Below are 18,377 nucleotides of genomic sequence, written 5' to 3' on the forward strand. Positions count from 1 at the left end.
ACTTATTACAGTGACGTTTTCTTATTCTTTTACCAACACCCGACTTTATGAAAACCCTTTCAGACTTTCAGTTTATTCTGTGTTCCAAAAAAGAACCGCTTCTTTAGTCATTTCATGTTGTTGTTTTGAAAGGAGTACCTGCTAAGATTTATTTTAGTAAATTGTTGAGAAAGAAACGTGACTTATCATATTATTTTCAGTACTTAGGTAAGTAAAGCTTAAGGAGACCAATGCTTTGTCATAGAAAATAGGCCGCAAAAAAAAACCTAAATAGAAAGATATAATAACCGAACGAAGACGCGGGCATCATCTGGTTGAAATAATTGAAAGTCCCCGGCTTTGGCTTTGATAGTATGGATTCCTAAATACAGATCAGTAATAATTAATTTGTAGAGAGTGAACATAAAGTAAAAGTTAATCTCTTTATTAGAGGGTGACATCAGTAAATCACTGCCCAGTGCGGATACTTTAGCAATTAAGAGAGAACTATAAACGGCGGTATCTTTCCTACGAACTAATGAGCGGAGTCGGGCAGGGACCACGGGCCGCATACGGACACTTATCGCCCTGATAAACAAGTACAAATGGGTTACACGTTCTATATAACCCCCGTCGTACCTGTATTTCTTCCTTAATGTCTTAAGCAATCCTGTGCTACTTTTATCAGCGGGGCAAAGGATTCTCTTCCTACCTCATTTTGTAAATGTGGTACCAATTAGATAGAAACACATTCCGAGATTGGATTTCAGCAAAAATAACTTGCAGTAAAGGCTTTTAACGGTTCTTTGTTTCTGGAGAACCACGGACGTGGGAAATTAATAATTATTATTTTTGAACTTCTTAAGGCGCGTTGAGCAATTTTGGGATAGGTAAAAACTGCAAAGTGATGTCACCGACATGCATTACTTTAGCATGTGATATAATACACATTTGCATTACTATAAGCATGACGTGTTGAGCGTGTATGATATGCTCGTTCGTTTCATAATTTTAAGTTTTCACTTCTGTCGGCAGTCCCCATTGACTGCCAATTTTTTAAAGAATTTAAGAAAGATTATAATTATTTCTTATATATAACGTTTTATACATAATATGACTTAGTATCATATGTATATAGCTATCATGTGTTACGTAAAGTTGTAGCAAAACAGATGGATATATTGCTTCCAATACAAACAATAGGGCATAGTGTAGGAAGGAAGCCAATTAAAACACCTCAAAAGTCTGCAAGATTTGTACTCCAAAATGTTTATGAAAATCTCCGTCGAGAAGGCGATTTGTAAGACAGCGGCCACAACACGTAGAGCGGGGACAATAAACGAATCTTAACATGTCCGGGTATTGTCCGACCCGCCTTTATTGCTACATATTTTAGTGAGGCAACTGGTACGAACCCAGCGTTGCTTCAAGACTTTAAGATGAATGGAAACACCAATTAGCTTTTATAACTGGAGGTAAATAAAATTTATGTTTTCCGAGTCGATTTATAATCGTAAAAATACGGGGATTTCAATTTAATCAGGTCTGTTTGAAGTGTCTCATTAATTTAAAAGAAACTGCACGGATATTTTAAATGCGCACACTTTGATAAGCGATTACACAAATCGCGTTTAAGAGTTGCGTGATTAAAAAAATCTTGGCAAAAACAGAGCACATTAACTTGATTATATTTTTTGGGGATCAGAAACCAAAACGACAAGAGAACCTTTGTTCCTTGGTGAATCTCGCCATTTTGTTTTCAAATAAAGTCACTGGAGTAAGGATAAGTTAAGGTTGGAAATGAAAGTAAGCTAAATAGGCTACTATTTATCGCGTACAAATTCATGGTTCCCGCGGGATTTTTTTAACATAATAATATTTCACGTGTAGGAAGTCACGGGCATCAGCTAGTTTGGTATAAAATATCTGGACTTTCTCTGCTTACCGATCTTTATTTGCAGATGATATTCGTACGGAACACCACAGTGTTCCACCACACCACACTACGGAAATCAGGTATGTACTGATCACAATCAGTACATACCTGATTTCCGTAGTGTCATTTAATTAATTCAAAACATATAAAGCGGGATAATTCGCATATCAACGGTGGACAGCGCAAGTTGCATTAATATTAGCGAGTTTTAATTAGTCCAACGGCACCATATTAAAGAAATTATTTTTATAATCAAAACCGAAATAATTAGCAGAAATCTTGAGCACGAATGTTTAAACCCTGTTTTTTTTTATCTAAATTAAGTATCCTAATTAAACGTGTAATTTTATCTTAAAAATACAAATATTAATGTTATTAGGGCGCTATCTTTTTATAATATGTTTTATACCACTAATCGTAAGATGGGTTAGCATTCAAAATAACGGTATTAATTCAAGTTTGCAATAAATCAGAAACATTGATTAAAAATTCGAACAGGGTGCTAAAAACGTAAGTTATAAATCATTAATTAATGTTATCAACATGTTTTTATTTAGTACCAAAGTTGGTAGTTGCTACATGGTTCAGAATTTTAATACTATGCTTAATCATCAATCAACAAGATCTGTAAACACTAATCTGCATAATGAACGGTCTTAACAGTTAACTTGGGGTACTTTCGTGTACTTGACCTTTGTTTGGGGCAATAAAACATTTTGAATTGTCAGCCATGTCCAAAGTGCTCTATTCAGTATTCTGTTAGCTTCCCAACCAACTCGTATATCAAATGGTAAAATAGGTAGGTACAATTTTGTAGTAGGTAAATAGCACAGCGATGGGAGAGATACTATTCATATTGAGCACACGCTGCCGACACAGAGTAAGGATATGACGTTACATACAGCGATTCGACCAAGCCGTCTAGACAGAGCAATCGTGGGATGAGTGCGGGACGAAAGAGCTACCCAAACTGGCCAAACTAGTTACGGTCCTAAGTTGAAGCTCGTGGTCGTCATTAGTACCCAAGATCAAAGGCGTCGGACTCTCTTTACACTGTGTTACACATGCATCTTCTTTTCCTTGTCCTTTACCCCACGCTATGTGAGGTCGGCACAACATGTCTTTTTCTTCTACCCACTTCTGACATACGTCAACGCATTTTCCTTGGCCTTCCTCTCCTCTTTTTTCCTTCTACATATGTACAATGTACATACTTACCATTCTTCTAGTGATATGATTTTATCTTTCCTCCCCATTACACGCCCATACCATGCCAATCTATAAGCCCTCATCTTTTTACCTCTGGAGCTACTTTCAAACTTCCCCTTATATATTCATTCTAAAACTAGCAGAGAGACAGACAGACACACTTACGCATTTACATATTATAATAATAACAGGATTAGTATGGAAGTATGGATATTCTAAATCGTGCACATTTCATTAACTACCAATTGAGTTAATGATCGTCGAATTTTTTCGCTTAAATAAACATCAAGAAGAAATTCGACGGCGTAACCGACGAACCTTTTATCGGAATTACGTTGTGGCTAAGTGCTCCCTTTTAGGAACCAACAGTGGATGACGTTGCATACATAAGTGTATCGATATTTGTACTTTCCTGGAAAAAGTTTGCGTCAGTATGTACAAGCAGGAGCAATGTTTTAATGTGTCCAATAATAATATTCAACATCAAGCACTACACGAAATTGGTAAACTTTCAAGGTACTCGTACGTATTTCTTCATCAAAGGAAACCGTATCTATCGTATAGTGACTATGTTACGGTACGAGTATATGTAGAAATGGAACGAGATTAAAACTTTGCCACTTGAAAGTGCAGTGGCCGCATGGCTGGAGTGAAATTTACTCGGAACAAAAGTTAATATAAGCGAAATTTGTACTTTCGCAAGCGGTTTGCGGGCTGACCCAAGTTGAAACTTCCCTGTGAACTAACTTGGGAATTCAACGAGGACAGTTGGGCACCTGTGTTTTAAGACATGAATCTCTTCTATATTTTGGACCTGTTTAACATTTTTGCCGGTAGAATAAAGATAAATCAAATGTTTTTTTTTTAATTTACTCCTTGCACTAACATGATAAGCGGTGATGGCCTGTTAAGACTTCTACCTCCAATTCGGGGGTTCGATCCGGTCGCGGGATCGGCATCTCTAATTTTTCCGAGTTATATATACGTTCTAAGCAATTAAATATCAATTGCTTGTACGGCGAAGGAAAACATCGTCAGGAAACCTGCATACCTGAGAGTTCTCCATAATGTTCTCAAAGCTGTGTGAAGACAGCCAATCCGTACTTGGTCAGCGTGGCTGACTATGGCCTAAATCCTTTTCATTCTGAGAGGACACCTGTGTGTGACATTACTGAGTAGTGGGCCGACGCGACGATAGGCTGATCACGTCTAACATGATTGGTACAAACAGATTTAATTATTGGAAATTGCGAAGCTAACAGAAGCTTGCGTATCATAAGACTACGGAACCTTGAAAAGTAAACGTAAATTAAATATAGTTTTGACATATAGATTTATGTTGGTCGTAAAATACATTAACCTGTAGTTAGGTACATCAGATAATTTTCAGTGTGTGGGGGTTAAAAATTCTGAATTTAATTAAAGTTCCGCCGCTAGCAGTTTTTTCGTTTCCTTATCAGATATTCCTACAGACATGCACCAAATGTAATTACATTGCGCGAGCTTTAAACCGGACCGCCAAATAAACGCATTACTCATCTGTCAACTGACTAAATGCTTCTTTAATTAATTTTACAACCGTCCCCTAAATACTTCGCCAAAATTCAATCGTAGCATTTGACCAGCAGCTTCAGTTACATAGAGATTTAGCCATGCATTAATTCTTTTTACGAAATCTTTTAAAAGATTTTCTTTGATTAGTTTAAACCAATAGACAAGGCTTGCACAAATGCTTCCAAAAAGCTTTTTATTCGTTTGACTTGTTCGTATGTTGTCATTCCAAAATTGGTAATTGATGGTTCGGCTACTTCCAATTTTCTAAGCTTAAATTTTGTGGTTGGTGGGCACATGTGGTTTGGAAGACAATTAATGAACATGCGTTTCTGAAGGCAGAAGGTGGATATTGGTACTCTCCAATAGCATATAACAGGACACTTGAATTTAGACTCATTTGCTTTTTTTCATGAGTACTTTTGAAAAACACAAGGACAAGAGCCTGATAATAGAGATGCAAGGTGAAGGATAGTCATGTTTGGACTTATACTTTGTTATGAGTAAGTTTAGTCTTTTTTTGTACATTAAATAAAGCTTTTACTTTGAAATAGTTTTTCGCTTTTAATTTATTTCAATTTCTGAATAACATATGCAACTTTAAGGCTAGCGCGCTTCATCTAAGCTAACAAGTGTGCTAGCCTACATATAATTTTAAAAAAAACATTATTTTTCTAAATATATACAATATGCATTATATTGTTTGTACTACGTCTCAACTCGACGTTACTATGGGCCTGCGGAGGTAAGCTTAAGGAGGTCTTCCTTAAGAATCAAAAAGTTTAAATCTATTGTCCACCACCACCACCATACTACCACCACCACCAGTCTCCGCCACAGTGACACCAGTTTCGGTTTTTATTTAGTGCTTTGGTCTAAAAAGTTTGGTATAAAATGTTCACTTTTGATTAAGTCTGTAATTAAATAAATTAAATAAATAAAAAATAAAATTGTTGCATTGATACCTTATGCATTTAGAAATTTATATTCACTCTATAGTCTGCCACATAAACAGCAACAAAGCTGTGGCTGCAAATGAGGTCGGAGATAGCTTGGAAGTTAGTGAGCATAAATTAAAACAAGTGTTTCTATAAAAAGTTGATAAATGGGCGTCCACAGGCGGCGTGACAAAAAAGGGAGCTGGCGTCAAGCGGAGCGCTAACGTGTTTCATTTTGCACTCTGAGCAACATCTGGCCGTTTTCAGCATGAGCAAATTGTGAAGCTATCAGTTTAAATCTGCGAATAAATTTGATTTTACTGAAATTTCATATTAAATTAGTATCCTTTTAAAAATCCTGGTGAAATATGGTACCTACCAAAGAAAAACTTTGAGAGCCTTTGTAAGCAAAAAAAACAACCAAGTGCGAGTCAGACTCGCGCACCGAGGGTCCCGTACTTACTCAAGTATTTTTTCGACATATTGCACGATAAATCAAAAACTATTGTGCATATAAATAAATAAAAATTTGTTTAAGAATTTACAGATAAGGCTCTTTCATGTGATACCCGCTTGGTATAGTTATCTTACTTTGAAAATTAAAACGTATTTTTTTTTTGTGATGTTACCACAAATTCGCGGTTTTCGAAGCTTTCCCATTACTTTGCTATAAGACCTACCTACCTGCCAAATTTCATAGTTCAAGGTCAACGGGAAGTATCCTACAGGTTTTCTTGACAGACACGACATACAGACGGACAGACAAACAAACAGACAGACAACAAAGTGATCCTATAAGGGTAACGTTTTTCTTTTTGAGGTACGGAACCCTAAAAATAAGTGAAAGTTACAAACAGTGCTCGTAAATGCGAAGCCTTGAATAAAGTAAAAGTAAGGATTCCAATCCCGAAATGCAGCGAGGTAAATCCTCTTGTTTTACAAAAGAATCCACGAGAGTAAAATGTTCTTTGGATTTTCGACTTTACATAATAAACTCCATGTTTTACACTAGTACCCAGATATGTATGTACGAAGTAACGATGCTATCCATTGTTGCTTACATGCAATAAACAAGTGACGAAAACATAATGGTTACTGAAGATGTAAGGTAGGTAGGTTCGTCAAATAGACACAGAGATATTCTTGCAAAGAAATCAAAATAAATATACATATACCATGATTACAAGTGTCAATTAAAAAATTATAACACCCCCGACAAGTGAAGGTTACAGTAACTAGAAAAGAGCTGATAACTTGTAAACGGCTGAACCTATTTTTTTGGGTTATAGCTAAGAACACTCTCGATCAAGCCACCTTTCAAACAAAAAAAACAAAATTAAAATCGTTCATTAGTTTAGCAGCTTTGATGCCACAGACAGATAACTACACAGATACACACGTCAAACTTATAACACCCCTTTTTTTGGGTCGGGGGTTAAAAACTGAAAAAAACATGATAATGTGCAAAAGTCGCGTGAAAATGAGCTTGAAACGTCACAAATTGAACTGAAATTGCTTTGAGAACAACCGCACTTGCCACCTACATTGAAATTCCAATTTATCGCAACATGTTGAAGACTGCAGTGTAAGATGTTTACGGAATGTAATACAGGTCGCAACAGCGTTTCTAAAACCGCAATACGCCACGATTAGAGTCCGAAGTAGGAATAAAGCCTCGAAATGTGCAATAAAACGATGCAGCAGAAGTCGAGTCTGCACCGCATGACTACACAGAATCGTGGATATTAATTTCTATATACCTTTAAACAACAACTGTTCGTATATCTACATGTTTTAATATTACCTATTACTTAATTTATAGGGTTCCGTACCTCAAAAGGGAAAACGGAACCCTTATAGGATCACTGTAATCTCTCTGTATGTCGTGTTTGTCAAGAAAACCTATAGGGCACTTCCCATTGACCTAGAATCATGAAATTTGTCAGGTAGGTAGGTCTTATAGCACAAGTAATGGAAAAAAATCGGAAACCGTGAATTTCAGGTTAGATCACAAAAAACTTTAAATGTGTTCATGAACAAATAATAATTAGTACCTATTTACAATTTTCAAAGAAAGATATTTATACCAAACGGGGTATCATATTATTATGAAAGGGATTTACCTGTACATTCTAAAACAGATTTGTCAGTTTTTGATTTATCGTGCAAAATGTCGGAAAAATACCTGAGCACGGAACCCTCGGTGCGCAAGTCTGACTCGCACTTGACCAGTTTTATTAGTTTAAATAAAGGCTAGTTAATAAAGTTGACATTTATAATCAGAATTATGTTCCACGCAAGCATAGCAACGGTATACGAACTATCCGTACACCAAAAGTTAAGTAATCCAGAAACGCTCCCTTTAATTGGTTTACCGCAGACCTCTATTAACGAAATAAGATGGGAAATCAGAGTATTAGCATAACAGTGAATTCAATTAGGGTTCACAAAGAGGATTACAACTTTAACAATGAAGGAAAAGTTAGCGGAGGCCCAATAAACTACAACGGAATAATCAAAATTTGAACGAGTGCGATTATTAAGTTAAAATTAAATTCGTGCTCAGTTCGCATCCCCATTATGGAAGCTTTAAATTAAATAATGGAAAAGATATAATTGTAATGCAAATAAATGTAGTTTCATTTGCCGCAACAATTAATTAAACATTATATATTGTAGTACTATAATCCATTTTTAAACCTGTGAAATAACTCGTAGGTATGTGAAGCAAAAGAGAAAAGTTTACTTGTAATAAGTAAAGCTAGTGCAAGGTGCAACATGCAATTTCCTCAACGCCTGTCAATTACGAGTTGAACCACGAAGCTTTACCAAAGAAACTCTGCACCGCAAATTCGCCGTCTTCACAAGCATTGCACCCGATTTATCGCGATGGACTACTTAGTTACTTTTAAGTCTTTCCTTTCACTAACAACAGTTTCCGAAGGCATCGTGAGACATCCAAGTAATTTATCAGCTCGCTTCGTAGATATCCCGGAAAGGCAATGCCTACATTGTGTTGACATCTTGAGGATTATAGTCCTAGAATTTAGAAAATTGTTTTAATGTGAGGTAAAACGAAATTAATCTATAGCTACCCACTGATATTCGTACTTATTCTAATTCATACTAATATTATGAAAGCGAAAGTCTGTCTTACTTTTAGTAAGAAACTTTTTCACGGCTCGACCGCTAAACCGGTTTTAAACACTTGTTATTCAGTACTAGGCAACACTGAAAATATTTTTAAATAACTCTAATAAATCCAGTGTCTTGAATACATTAAGCTTATTACAGTTAGGGGATAACAAATATGGCTTTCAACACTAATCCAACACTAAGTAACGGTTCTACTCGTATCGTAACTGCATTTGCCAGATATGGTCCGCCACTGCATTTTCAATTGCGACATAGCTTTCGGCGAATGCGAACTACATGTAACGCGATAAGCATTTAGGTCGCATAAGATGTGACGTCAGTGAACTATAGCAAAACTTCTGAAAGCCATGAGAACAATGCGTATTCCTTGCGCAAGTCTACGATCACAGGGGAACAATGGAGTATTAATAGAGCCATTCGTCGTCTCATCGCTTATTCATCCACGCCCTCGACGCCTTCGTAAGCAACCGTCGCGATTCATGTCCTCGTGTTTTAACCAACCCGTCATCTTAAAATTGCCAACCATAATAATTTGAGCACAATTGAGATCCAGTTTATAACGCTATTAGATACCTACGTCCTATACATTTTGAAGAGTAAGCCTGTAAGTCTTGTTATAAAACAATAACAGGACTAATTCTGATCGTATACATTAGATGCAAGGCGCGACCAAATTTTCAACTCTGAATAGCCGCCAAAGAAATACGGAAGATCTGCCATCCAAAAAGCGGCTAACTCTAAAAAGTAGTTGCGAGTTATCGCCAAACACATGAGAATTTAGAAATGTCTCTAAAAAAGTGAGCTCACAAACAAAAAACTAAGTTAACAGGGCTCTCTCCGTCACTCGTTTCATACCATTTCATACAATCGTAGTTCCAATTTCATTTGAATATTAAGCAACCAAAGACCATGAAATTTTGCAGACATATTCTAGAAACTAATATCTGTGTCTGTGGTGTTTTAGATTTTTCTAAAAATGTGTAGTTTTAAAATTACAGGGGCTCAAAGATTTGTATGAAAATTTTAAGACCGCGTAACTTTGAAACCGAATATTTTAACAGAAATCTGGAAAACCACAGACATAGATATTAGTTTCTAGAATATGTCTGCAAAATTTCATGGACTTTGGTTGCTTGATATTCAAATGAAATTGGAACTACGATTGTATGAAATGATATGAAACGAGTGACGGAGAGAGCCCTCTTAAAGATTATCGTCCTACATAGCATTCTTCTTCTTCATGTTTTCGGTGATAGCTCAAAAACTACTTTTTGCAGTTAGCCAGTTTTTAGAAAAAGCACAGCAGCGATGTTATCAAAACGCAGTTCCCCACTGAAAATACTATGCTTTTAGCTCAAAAATGTATTTAAGCATATTTTTTAACTCGTGAGGTGCTAAAATAGAAATATTTTAATTATTATTATTATTATTGCAGAATCTCAGCTTATTAATTTTAAGGAAACAAGTAGGTACATAGCATCAAAATTATTATTAAACTAAAGGCATAGCGTTCAGATATTTTATTCATAGAACGCGTGATAAATGAGGAAAGACTCAGCTGTATCTCATACATTATTGCGCCTCTCAGTGAGGGTTACCAGATAAATTGTATTTACCGGATTCATTGTGTTATTTATTTGCTGAACATAATGTTGGTTTTGACGCTCAGTCGGCATAGCTCATACAAGTATTAACGACAGTGTTTACTGCTGCAAAAATATTCTACTAAACAGTTTTCATAGAATTTATATGAAATATGGCTTCGGCTAGATAGATATCAAACACTGAAGACATATATTTAGCAACGTGCCTATAATTTTAAATCTTGATATAATATTGTTCACTTGTTGAATAGTGTTCACTTTGCTTAGAATTTTCAATACCCAGTGATTTTAAAAATCCGTTTTTATAAAGCGATGAAATTCGCTTCCTCTCTAATACGTTAATTACGCTAAGTTTTTTATGCGGATTGCACTTGACGACAATGCTACAACAACGTTATAGTAAATTAATGTCTTTCATGCCTCCACGACTAATGTTAATACCTTGATATAAGGTATCAGTGCCATTAATATTATTAGAAAGGCATCTTTAAGGTATCTGTTACCGGGTAACCGTTTGTGAGTTCTCTTTTCACGTCTTTTGTTCGTAAACGTGCCACCATCGTTCTTTATAAAATAGACTAATTTCAACATGGTCTTATGGCAACCCTAGCACATGTATGGTCTTATCACAAACTTGTTACCGCCGCGAGCCTGCCTATAAAACTATCATTTGACCGACCGCCACCTCGAGGACTTGTTTCAGATGCCATTTCTCATCGGCAAATAGTAATGAAGTAAATTATTTATATTAAATGCAACTTTACTATGCAGGAAGATATAGGCAACTATTTACGTTAAAATGTCTTAGGAGGTGTAAATTAAATCTTCTATGATCTAAGGTTGCACTTAGTAGTGGACAATTTATAGCTGTATGTCAATTATTACTTAATACTTTTATGTTTAAACCATCTTCACTCATTTGAACCGGTTGATCTAACTTCACTATCCGTTTAACATGCTTACAAAATGTATTTGAAGAATTTACTGATTCCATTAATATTATTTTAAATATTATTTTTGGACTGGCTTTCAAAGTTACAAAATGTAATTTAACTACTACGACTGTAATTCAAAAATACTTAAATACAAATTCGTTGAATGGTATCAAAATTACAAAATGTCCATATTAGAACAAATATTGACTTGTTAAAAATTATAAGTCACATATATACTGTTTATTAAATGTAGAGAGACGTAACTAGCTATTCGATAAACATTTAAGACTATACAGTAGTTTAAATACAGATAAATAGTGTGCCCCGCTGTAATAAAATTATATGCAGCCGTCACTACTGTTCTTATATAGGGAAAGCAATCTGAATTCAATCGTAAAGTTAATCCTGTTCCGGACATAATGTGCGGACACGATCATGCAACCAAATAAGCCTTTCATGCATAAACTACTGCTCTAACAAAATACGATATCCCGGTAAATATAATAATTTTACGACAAGTCACGATAGCGGCTTCATGGAATGGTTAACAATCGTTCAATTTGTAGGGTCCGTGGCTCGAGGCTCGACAATGGCTCTGCACGCGACTTACTGCCCGAGTCGACATTCTCATACGTAGGATAACGCGCAACAATCAAGATGTCATTTTTCAACTACCCACGCCGCGGACACCGGAGCGAGCGAACGGTGAGAAATATGGCCGACAACGCACGCACCGGCCCACAAAGGAGGCGTCCCGTGAACGTCGCGATACATATCGCCTGGCTGAGTACTCGCTACAGATTCACTCCGAGCCTTCTATGCTTTATGGGTAACCGACGGATGTTGGGGAATGAGATACATTCTAACAATAGCAGTTCAGTCTGCCTAATTTGGAACTAAAATTTTAACGAGAAAGGGCTCTTTTAGAATTTAACTTATAAAGAGTATCGAACCGAGACTCCCTAATTAGGAGATATAGGTACATGTGTGTAAAGTAGCTAAAACACTATCCAAGTTTTCTGCAACGGTCATTATGACAATTCACAGAAGTCAGTTGGTAATTTATCGACGGTGGAAGATGGAAACTGGCGGTGGGAAATAATAGTAATTATTGACACGAACCATCGCTCGAAGCACCCGGCGAACATTGCAAGAGATCACAAGTAAGCACTAACTCGAAAATTCCACATTCATAACGGAGCAAGCCCTTGGGGCGGAACGGCAGCTTCAAACTCGTTTGGGAATCGAAATAGCTATTCATTGCGAAATTATAATATGTGGATAATGTGTCTGATAACTTTAAGATGCATAACGGTAATTTCCTATCCATATCCGTATCATGTAAGCAATAAGACACTTTAAAATTGATTCCATTTAACGAGGTAGATTTTAATAAATTAGTTGAAGAGTATTGAAGAGACTTGAAAGGCTAACGAAACATCATTAACACCTTTATTCCAAGGTTAAATTATTACGCAAATCCAGACCTTAATTTCACAAAGTTACGCCATTTAAACAAAGCATTCTCAAACACAGAAAAGCCATTGTGATATTTCAGGTAAACTTCCATTTGCTAATATTGTCCTCAAGTCATGATAAATCCAAAGTCCAAACCACAAAATATGCATTAAGAGCGCTATCGTATATGGCAAGGAAACGCTCATGTGGTAACAAATGGGATAGAAGCGGGACGACCTTTTAAGGACAACTATTTCTATTCGGAAGAGACTTTTGTATGTGATACAATGGCGCATCTATTGCAGCACGCTGCTGGAAAATGTTCGCAAAACGCTAACAAGAGAGTGCCGCTAATTGAAATTATTGCTTCAAGATACTTGTATCACTTCCTAAACATGGGCATTCTCGTGAAACGTATCTAACGTTCAAAATGTTGACACTACAAGTTCAGCTACGATCCTTTCCTGTTTATGAAAAAACACCGAGCTTTACGTACGTTCCAGACAAACATAATGAGGTATTGTTAGATTTTAATTTATTGCGCTGTCGGTATGTAATTCTGCGCAACATTATATGCCGCAGGCAAATACCTGTATCCTACTACATTATGTGTGGAGTTCATTTTCTGACTGTTGTCGTGTCGAATGACTCCGATTAGAGCTAAACCTCGTTCGATGACTCGTTTATTTTGCCAGTCGATCGATCAAGCGATGTCGACACAGATTGGCCCATGATTTATGAACGTAATGTGGCAACCTTTAACCCACTTAGTTAAAGAGGTTTACAATATCCTTCTCTACTTTACCATGGCTATAACCAAATAACAATACAACACTGTGACAAAGTATATCTCAATATTGAAGTTATATCGTCAATCATCATGTACTTCTTTTTTTTTAATTTTGCCTGTCCATAAAGAGAAAGGCAAGTGCTCTATAATAATTAATTCATACTAATATTATAAAATCGAAATAATCTGTCTGCATGTCGAGCAGCTTTTCACATACCATCCGTTAGACTAGTTTAGGGAACAATAGGTAGCTTACATCCCGGGAACGGATATAGGCTACTGATTTATGTACCTACCAGAAAATAAAATAGTTTCTATACGATTTTTAAAAAACCTAAATCCACGCGGACGGAGCCGCGGGCATCATCTTGATTATAAGTGTAAAGTTTGATATATCCAGATGTAGGTATATTTTATTTGTGAAGATAAGAGAATTTGTTTTCAGCAATAAATAATTGTGCAACACTTTCTTCATGTAGAAAATCTGTTTCTTCGAGAGCATTTCCGCAAAGCAACGCTTCTTTATCTATATCAAAATTTGAATCAAATGACCAAATAAAAATAAATTCGGCAAAAACTGAATGAATCGTGGATATTGAATCTTTTTGATCCAAATTACAACAGTTTTAGGAATCGCTCGAGATAAAAAGGTGAAAACGTAACAAAAACACCAATTTAGTGCGGGTTAAACGAAGCTGTTGAGTACAACAGCTAAAAAACGTAAAACTTTGTTTCTTGCCACGACATTGCGAACAATGAGACTAAATTATTCGTTAGCAAATAGAAGATTATTCGTTTTTAGGGTTCCATGCCGTAGGAACCCTTATAGGATCACGTCGTTGTCTGTCTATCAGCTGTCTGTTGTGTCTGTCGAGACCCGTAAAGGGAATCAAAACCTATAGGGTACTTCCCGTTGACCTAGAATCATGAAATTGGGCAGGTGTCTTAAAGCACAAGTAAAGGAAAAATCCGAAAACCGTGAATTTGTAGTTACGTCATCACAAAAAGATTAAAAAGTGTTATTTTCTGTACTACATGGTACGGAACCTTTCGTGCGCGAGTCCGATTCGCAATTTTTTTTATTTAGTTTTCTAATGTTGACCTAGATGTAACCCAATATACAAATATGGTAGATATAGACGTATCGTTTAGGTACACATAAATTGTAGTGCTCGTAATTTTAAGTACCTATTATTCTTATAATTTGTTTGTAAATAAATATTTTTGTTTTTTAGTTTTTTTTTGTTTTTTAATTTTTTTTAGTAATATATTCCTTTAATTTTTTTATTAATCAATTTCTTTTTATCTTTGTTTTTGTTTAATTTTTATAATTTTTTTATTATTTAAGTTAGTATTATTTTTTCATTTGTTTTTAAATAAGTATATATTTTTTGGTTTTTTCTAATTTTTTTTTCATTTATTATTTATTAATTTCATTTTTTCATTGACAACAATGCCTAGCGCTAGTTTACAGTTTCGCATACCTAATTGTAATTTAAAGTAAATAAGTCAGTATTTCAGTACATACTTTATTCTTTAGAGAGTCCACTTCTTGATATAAATAAAAATAAAAAATAAATAGAATAAATGTTTTTTATTTCAGACAAATTGTACCCATATTATTACATAGGTCAAATATAAAACAAAAACATTTAGATTCTAAAATAAAAATAAAGATAAAAACAAGTACAATAGTGTATGACAGTCTAATATTTATTTCTATCCTTATTTTCGTTTCACTCCGCGATGCTGCATCAACCAATCGAATATAATATAGTCCAACCACTTCGGTCTTTATCTCTTACTCATAGGTTGCTATCTATAGAGCGCACTTTGACTTTGCTTGCTTTGACTTAAGTTTCAGTTAAAACGAGACAGACGAGGGTTCCTGCGTACGAGGGTTAACGAATAAAGGCCTAACAAACAAACATACCTGTCAAATGATTGCCGGTGAATTCGAAGTCGTCGTCTTGGTCCCAGTGCTTGAGCGATAGGTTGCCGAGGGGAGTAGCGTTCGCGAACTCCAAGTTGGCAAAATGCCAATCCAGTATTTGACGATCGCGGACCGAGAGGTACACCGAACTGAAACGTTACAAAAATGTACATTTCTGAACATTATGGTCGCACTTACTGAGCAGTATTTTTTTTAATTTATAGACTAGTGTTTGGTTGCAATCAGACCTGCTGGCAAGTGATGATGCAGCCTAAGATGGACGCTACATCTTAAACTGCATCATTACTTTCATCTTTTTATCACTTTTGATTTGAAGGTACCTAGAGTGAAGGGGAAAAATGGTGAAACGTTCCATATAACATGTATGATAAATATAAACACATTCAAAATCAAAATTTATTTATTTCATTCCTCTCTCTCGGCGAGTAATGCTTTCTTCGTCATATCACTATATGCATTTGGATAACATAATGTGGATTGGTCTCGATCTGCGTCAACTTTCTCGTATAATGTTCTGATCCACAAGGGTCTCGTATTCGTTACACAACTACGTGATTTCTCTGTTGACCTAACATAAGTTGAACTCTTGCAGCACGCTTGTATCTCCCGTCGCGCCTTTCTCTCTCTCTCTCTCTCTCTCTCTCTCTCTCTGTTTCCTGAATGTTTCCTCCATCAATCACTGGTAATATGCATAACGTCTTACCTGGGTGGATTGGTTTCAATTTGCGTCAACTTGTCTTCTATAGTGTTGTTCTGATTCACAAGGGTCTCATACTCGTTACAGAGCTGCGTCATTTCCCTGTTGAGTCGGCGTATGTTGAACTCCTGCAGCACGCTTGCGTCTCCCGTCGCGCATTTCTCTCTCTCAGCGAGCAATGCTTCCTTCTCAGCTTTCATTGAGTGCAGCAGCTCTTTTATATCTGACATTCTACAAGACAAGATAACGTTCAGAAATTAAATCCTAACTACTATACCATCAGAATCTTATTTGTAACTGCCTATAAACGTCTATTGGATATAGTCCCGGTTAAGTCAAAAGAACAGTTGGCCGGTTAAGTCAAAAGGACAGTTGGCCTCGTCCACAAACTAAAAGTCTATCAGCGCGCTATGGAGCGAGCTATGTTGGTTATTACTCTCAGGGATAAAATTCGGAACGAGGAAATTCGCAGGAGAACAAAAGCGACCGACATAGCTCAAAGGATTAGCAAGCTGAAGTGGCAATGGGCAGGCCATGTCTGTCGCAGAACCGACGGCCGTTGGGGCAGACGTGTTCTGGAGTGGAGACCACATACCGGTAAGCGCAGTGTGGGACGACCTCCAGCCCGCTGGACCGATGACCTGAAGAAGGTGGCGGGGAGCGGGTGGATGAGGAAGGCGGAGGACCGTGTTTGGTGGCGTGCTCTTGGAAAGGCCTATGTCCAGCAGTGGACACTTACAGGCTGATGGATGGATGGATGGATGAAGTCAACAGAAAAATAGTTACTGGGTATTTCTATCGAAAAATTCTCAGTGGAAGGTCGAAAGTAGGTGTTGCACTTTAGAAAAACACGTAGGGTCGTTACTCGGCCACCCAATATGAATCTATCTCGTCGTATAGGAGTACCAGCCTATCAGATTATGAGATTTAGGAAATAGAGGGTAGGCCTGTGTTTACACACTTGTACAATATTGGCTCCTGCGTAGTTGGCTTATCTTCTTTGAAATTAACCGCCGATGCTGAAATTCGGTCGGACAATCATTTAGAATTTGCTAGCTGATGCCCGCGACTTCATCCGCATGGACTTAGGTTTTTAAAATCCCGTGGTACCTAACCCTTCAAAAAATCACGCCAATCCGTTGCACCGATTGAAGGACAAACCAATAAGCCATCAAATTAACAAACAAACACACTTTCACATGGGGAAGTGATACTGGATCTCTAACGGAGGCCGTCTTCGTAAAAATCTCCCCTCAGAAATTGAAGAGGATTCATCCTAACTGAAATTAAAGAACTTGAATTGGCTTGAAATAACAAGACGCAATGAAAGTTAAACTAATGGACAGGAAGAGTCTGCAATCTGTTATTAACGCTTTATCGTTAGATTCATAATTGATTTAGTTATACTCACTTGTTTATGTTATTCTTCAGTCTTTCTTGTAAAGTTATCACTGCTTTTAAGTGCTGAATCTAAAAGAAAATACTATAATTTAAAGTCTGTTTTATTTAATACCGTTGAAGCAAGCAACTATTCATACTTTAAAATCCAAAATCGATATAATTTTACCTAGTCTTTTTTTGGAACTAGATAGACTCTAAAGCAATAAGTAAAGGCAGTAATCAGAGAAATACGTTTGTATCGAGAAGCACGCATAAACGATGATGTTATGCAAAGACCTATAACCTGTTTAGTCTTTATTAAATCAACAAAATGCAATATGTACCTGTTTATGCTTAACATTCTTTTGCTGCAACTTGATGACCCACTCCAGAGCTTGCCCGAGGGAGACGGGGGTGTCGTTGTAGTAGTTGAAGTCCACTTGGTGCGACAGATAAGACGTAGCGTCCAGCAAGCGGTTAAACTCGCGCTCCACCTATTGTACGTGGGAATTATTTCACTAATATTGCTAGCAGATAAGTCTAATTTTCAATACTACATTAATAGAAATTGCTGGACAGTTTCATACAGGTAACAAGGTTGTTTAAATGCACCCTATTAGGTGTTTAAGGTTTCCAATATGTATATTGTTTTAAATTCTCAATACAATATGAAACCTCTTTTGGAAATTTAAAAAAAAAAAGATCGCTCGCGCATACTCGGTAGAACTGGCGGGCCGCGCGAATGAAAACGTCCATTTAATTTTCATTAAAAAGTATAAATCAATTTTTA

General features: G+C 36.4%; 1 protein-coding gene across 1 annotated transcript in view; it reads right to left on the reverse strand.

Moving 5' to 3' along the window:
• Window positions 1–18,377, reverse strand: part of LOC123870247 (lysine-specific histone demethylase 1A) — a 395,360-nt gene that overhangs the window by 369,629 nt on the left and 7,354 nt on the right. The window contains exons 7-10 of the mRNA XM_045913471.1: window positions 17,932–18,081; window positions 17,619–17,677; window positions 16,214–16,438; window positions 15,490–15,638 (exon numbers count right to left, since the gene is read on the reverse strand). Coding sequence (XP_045769427.1) covers window positions 15,490–15,638; window positions 16,214–16,438; window positions 17,619–17,677; window positions 17,932–18,081 — 583 coding nt within the window. The remainder of the gene's footprint in view (window positions 1–15,489; window positions 15,639–16,213; window positions 16,439–17,618; window positions 17,678–17,931; window positions 18,082–18,377) is intronic.

The sequence above is a fragment of the Maniola jurtina genome, chromosome 12 (genome assembly GCF_905333055.1).
Source record: "Maniola jurtina chromosome 12, ilManJurt1.1, whole genome shotgun sequence".
In the NCBI taxonomy this organism is placed as follows: Eukaryota; Metazoa; Arthropoda; class Insecta; order Lepidoptera; family Nymphalidae; genus Maniola; species Maniola jurtina.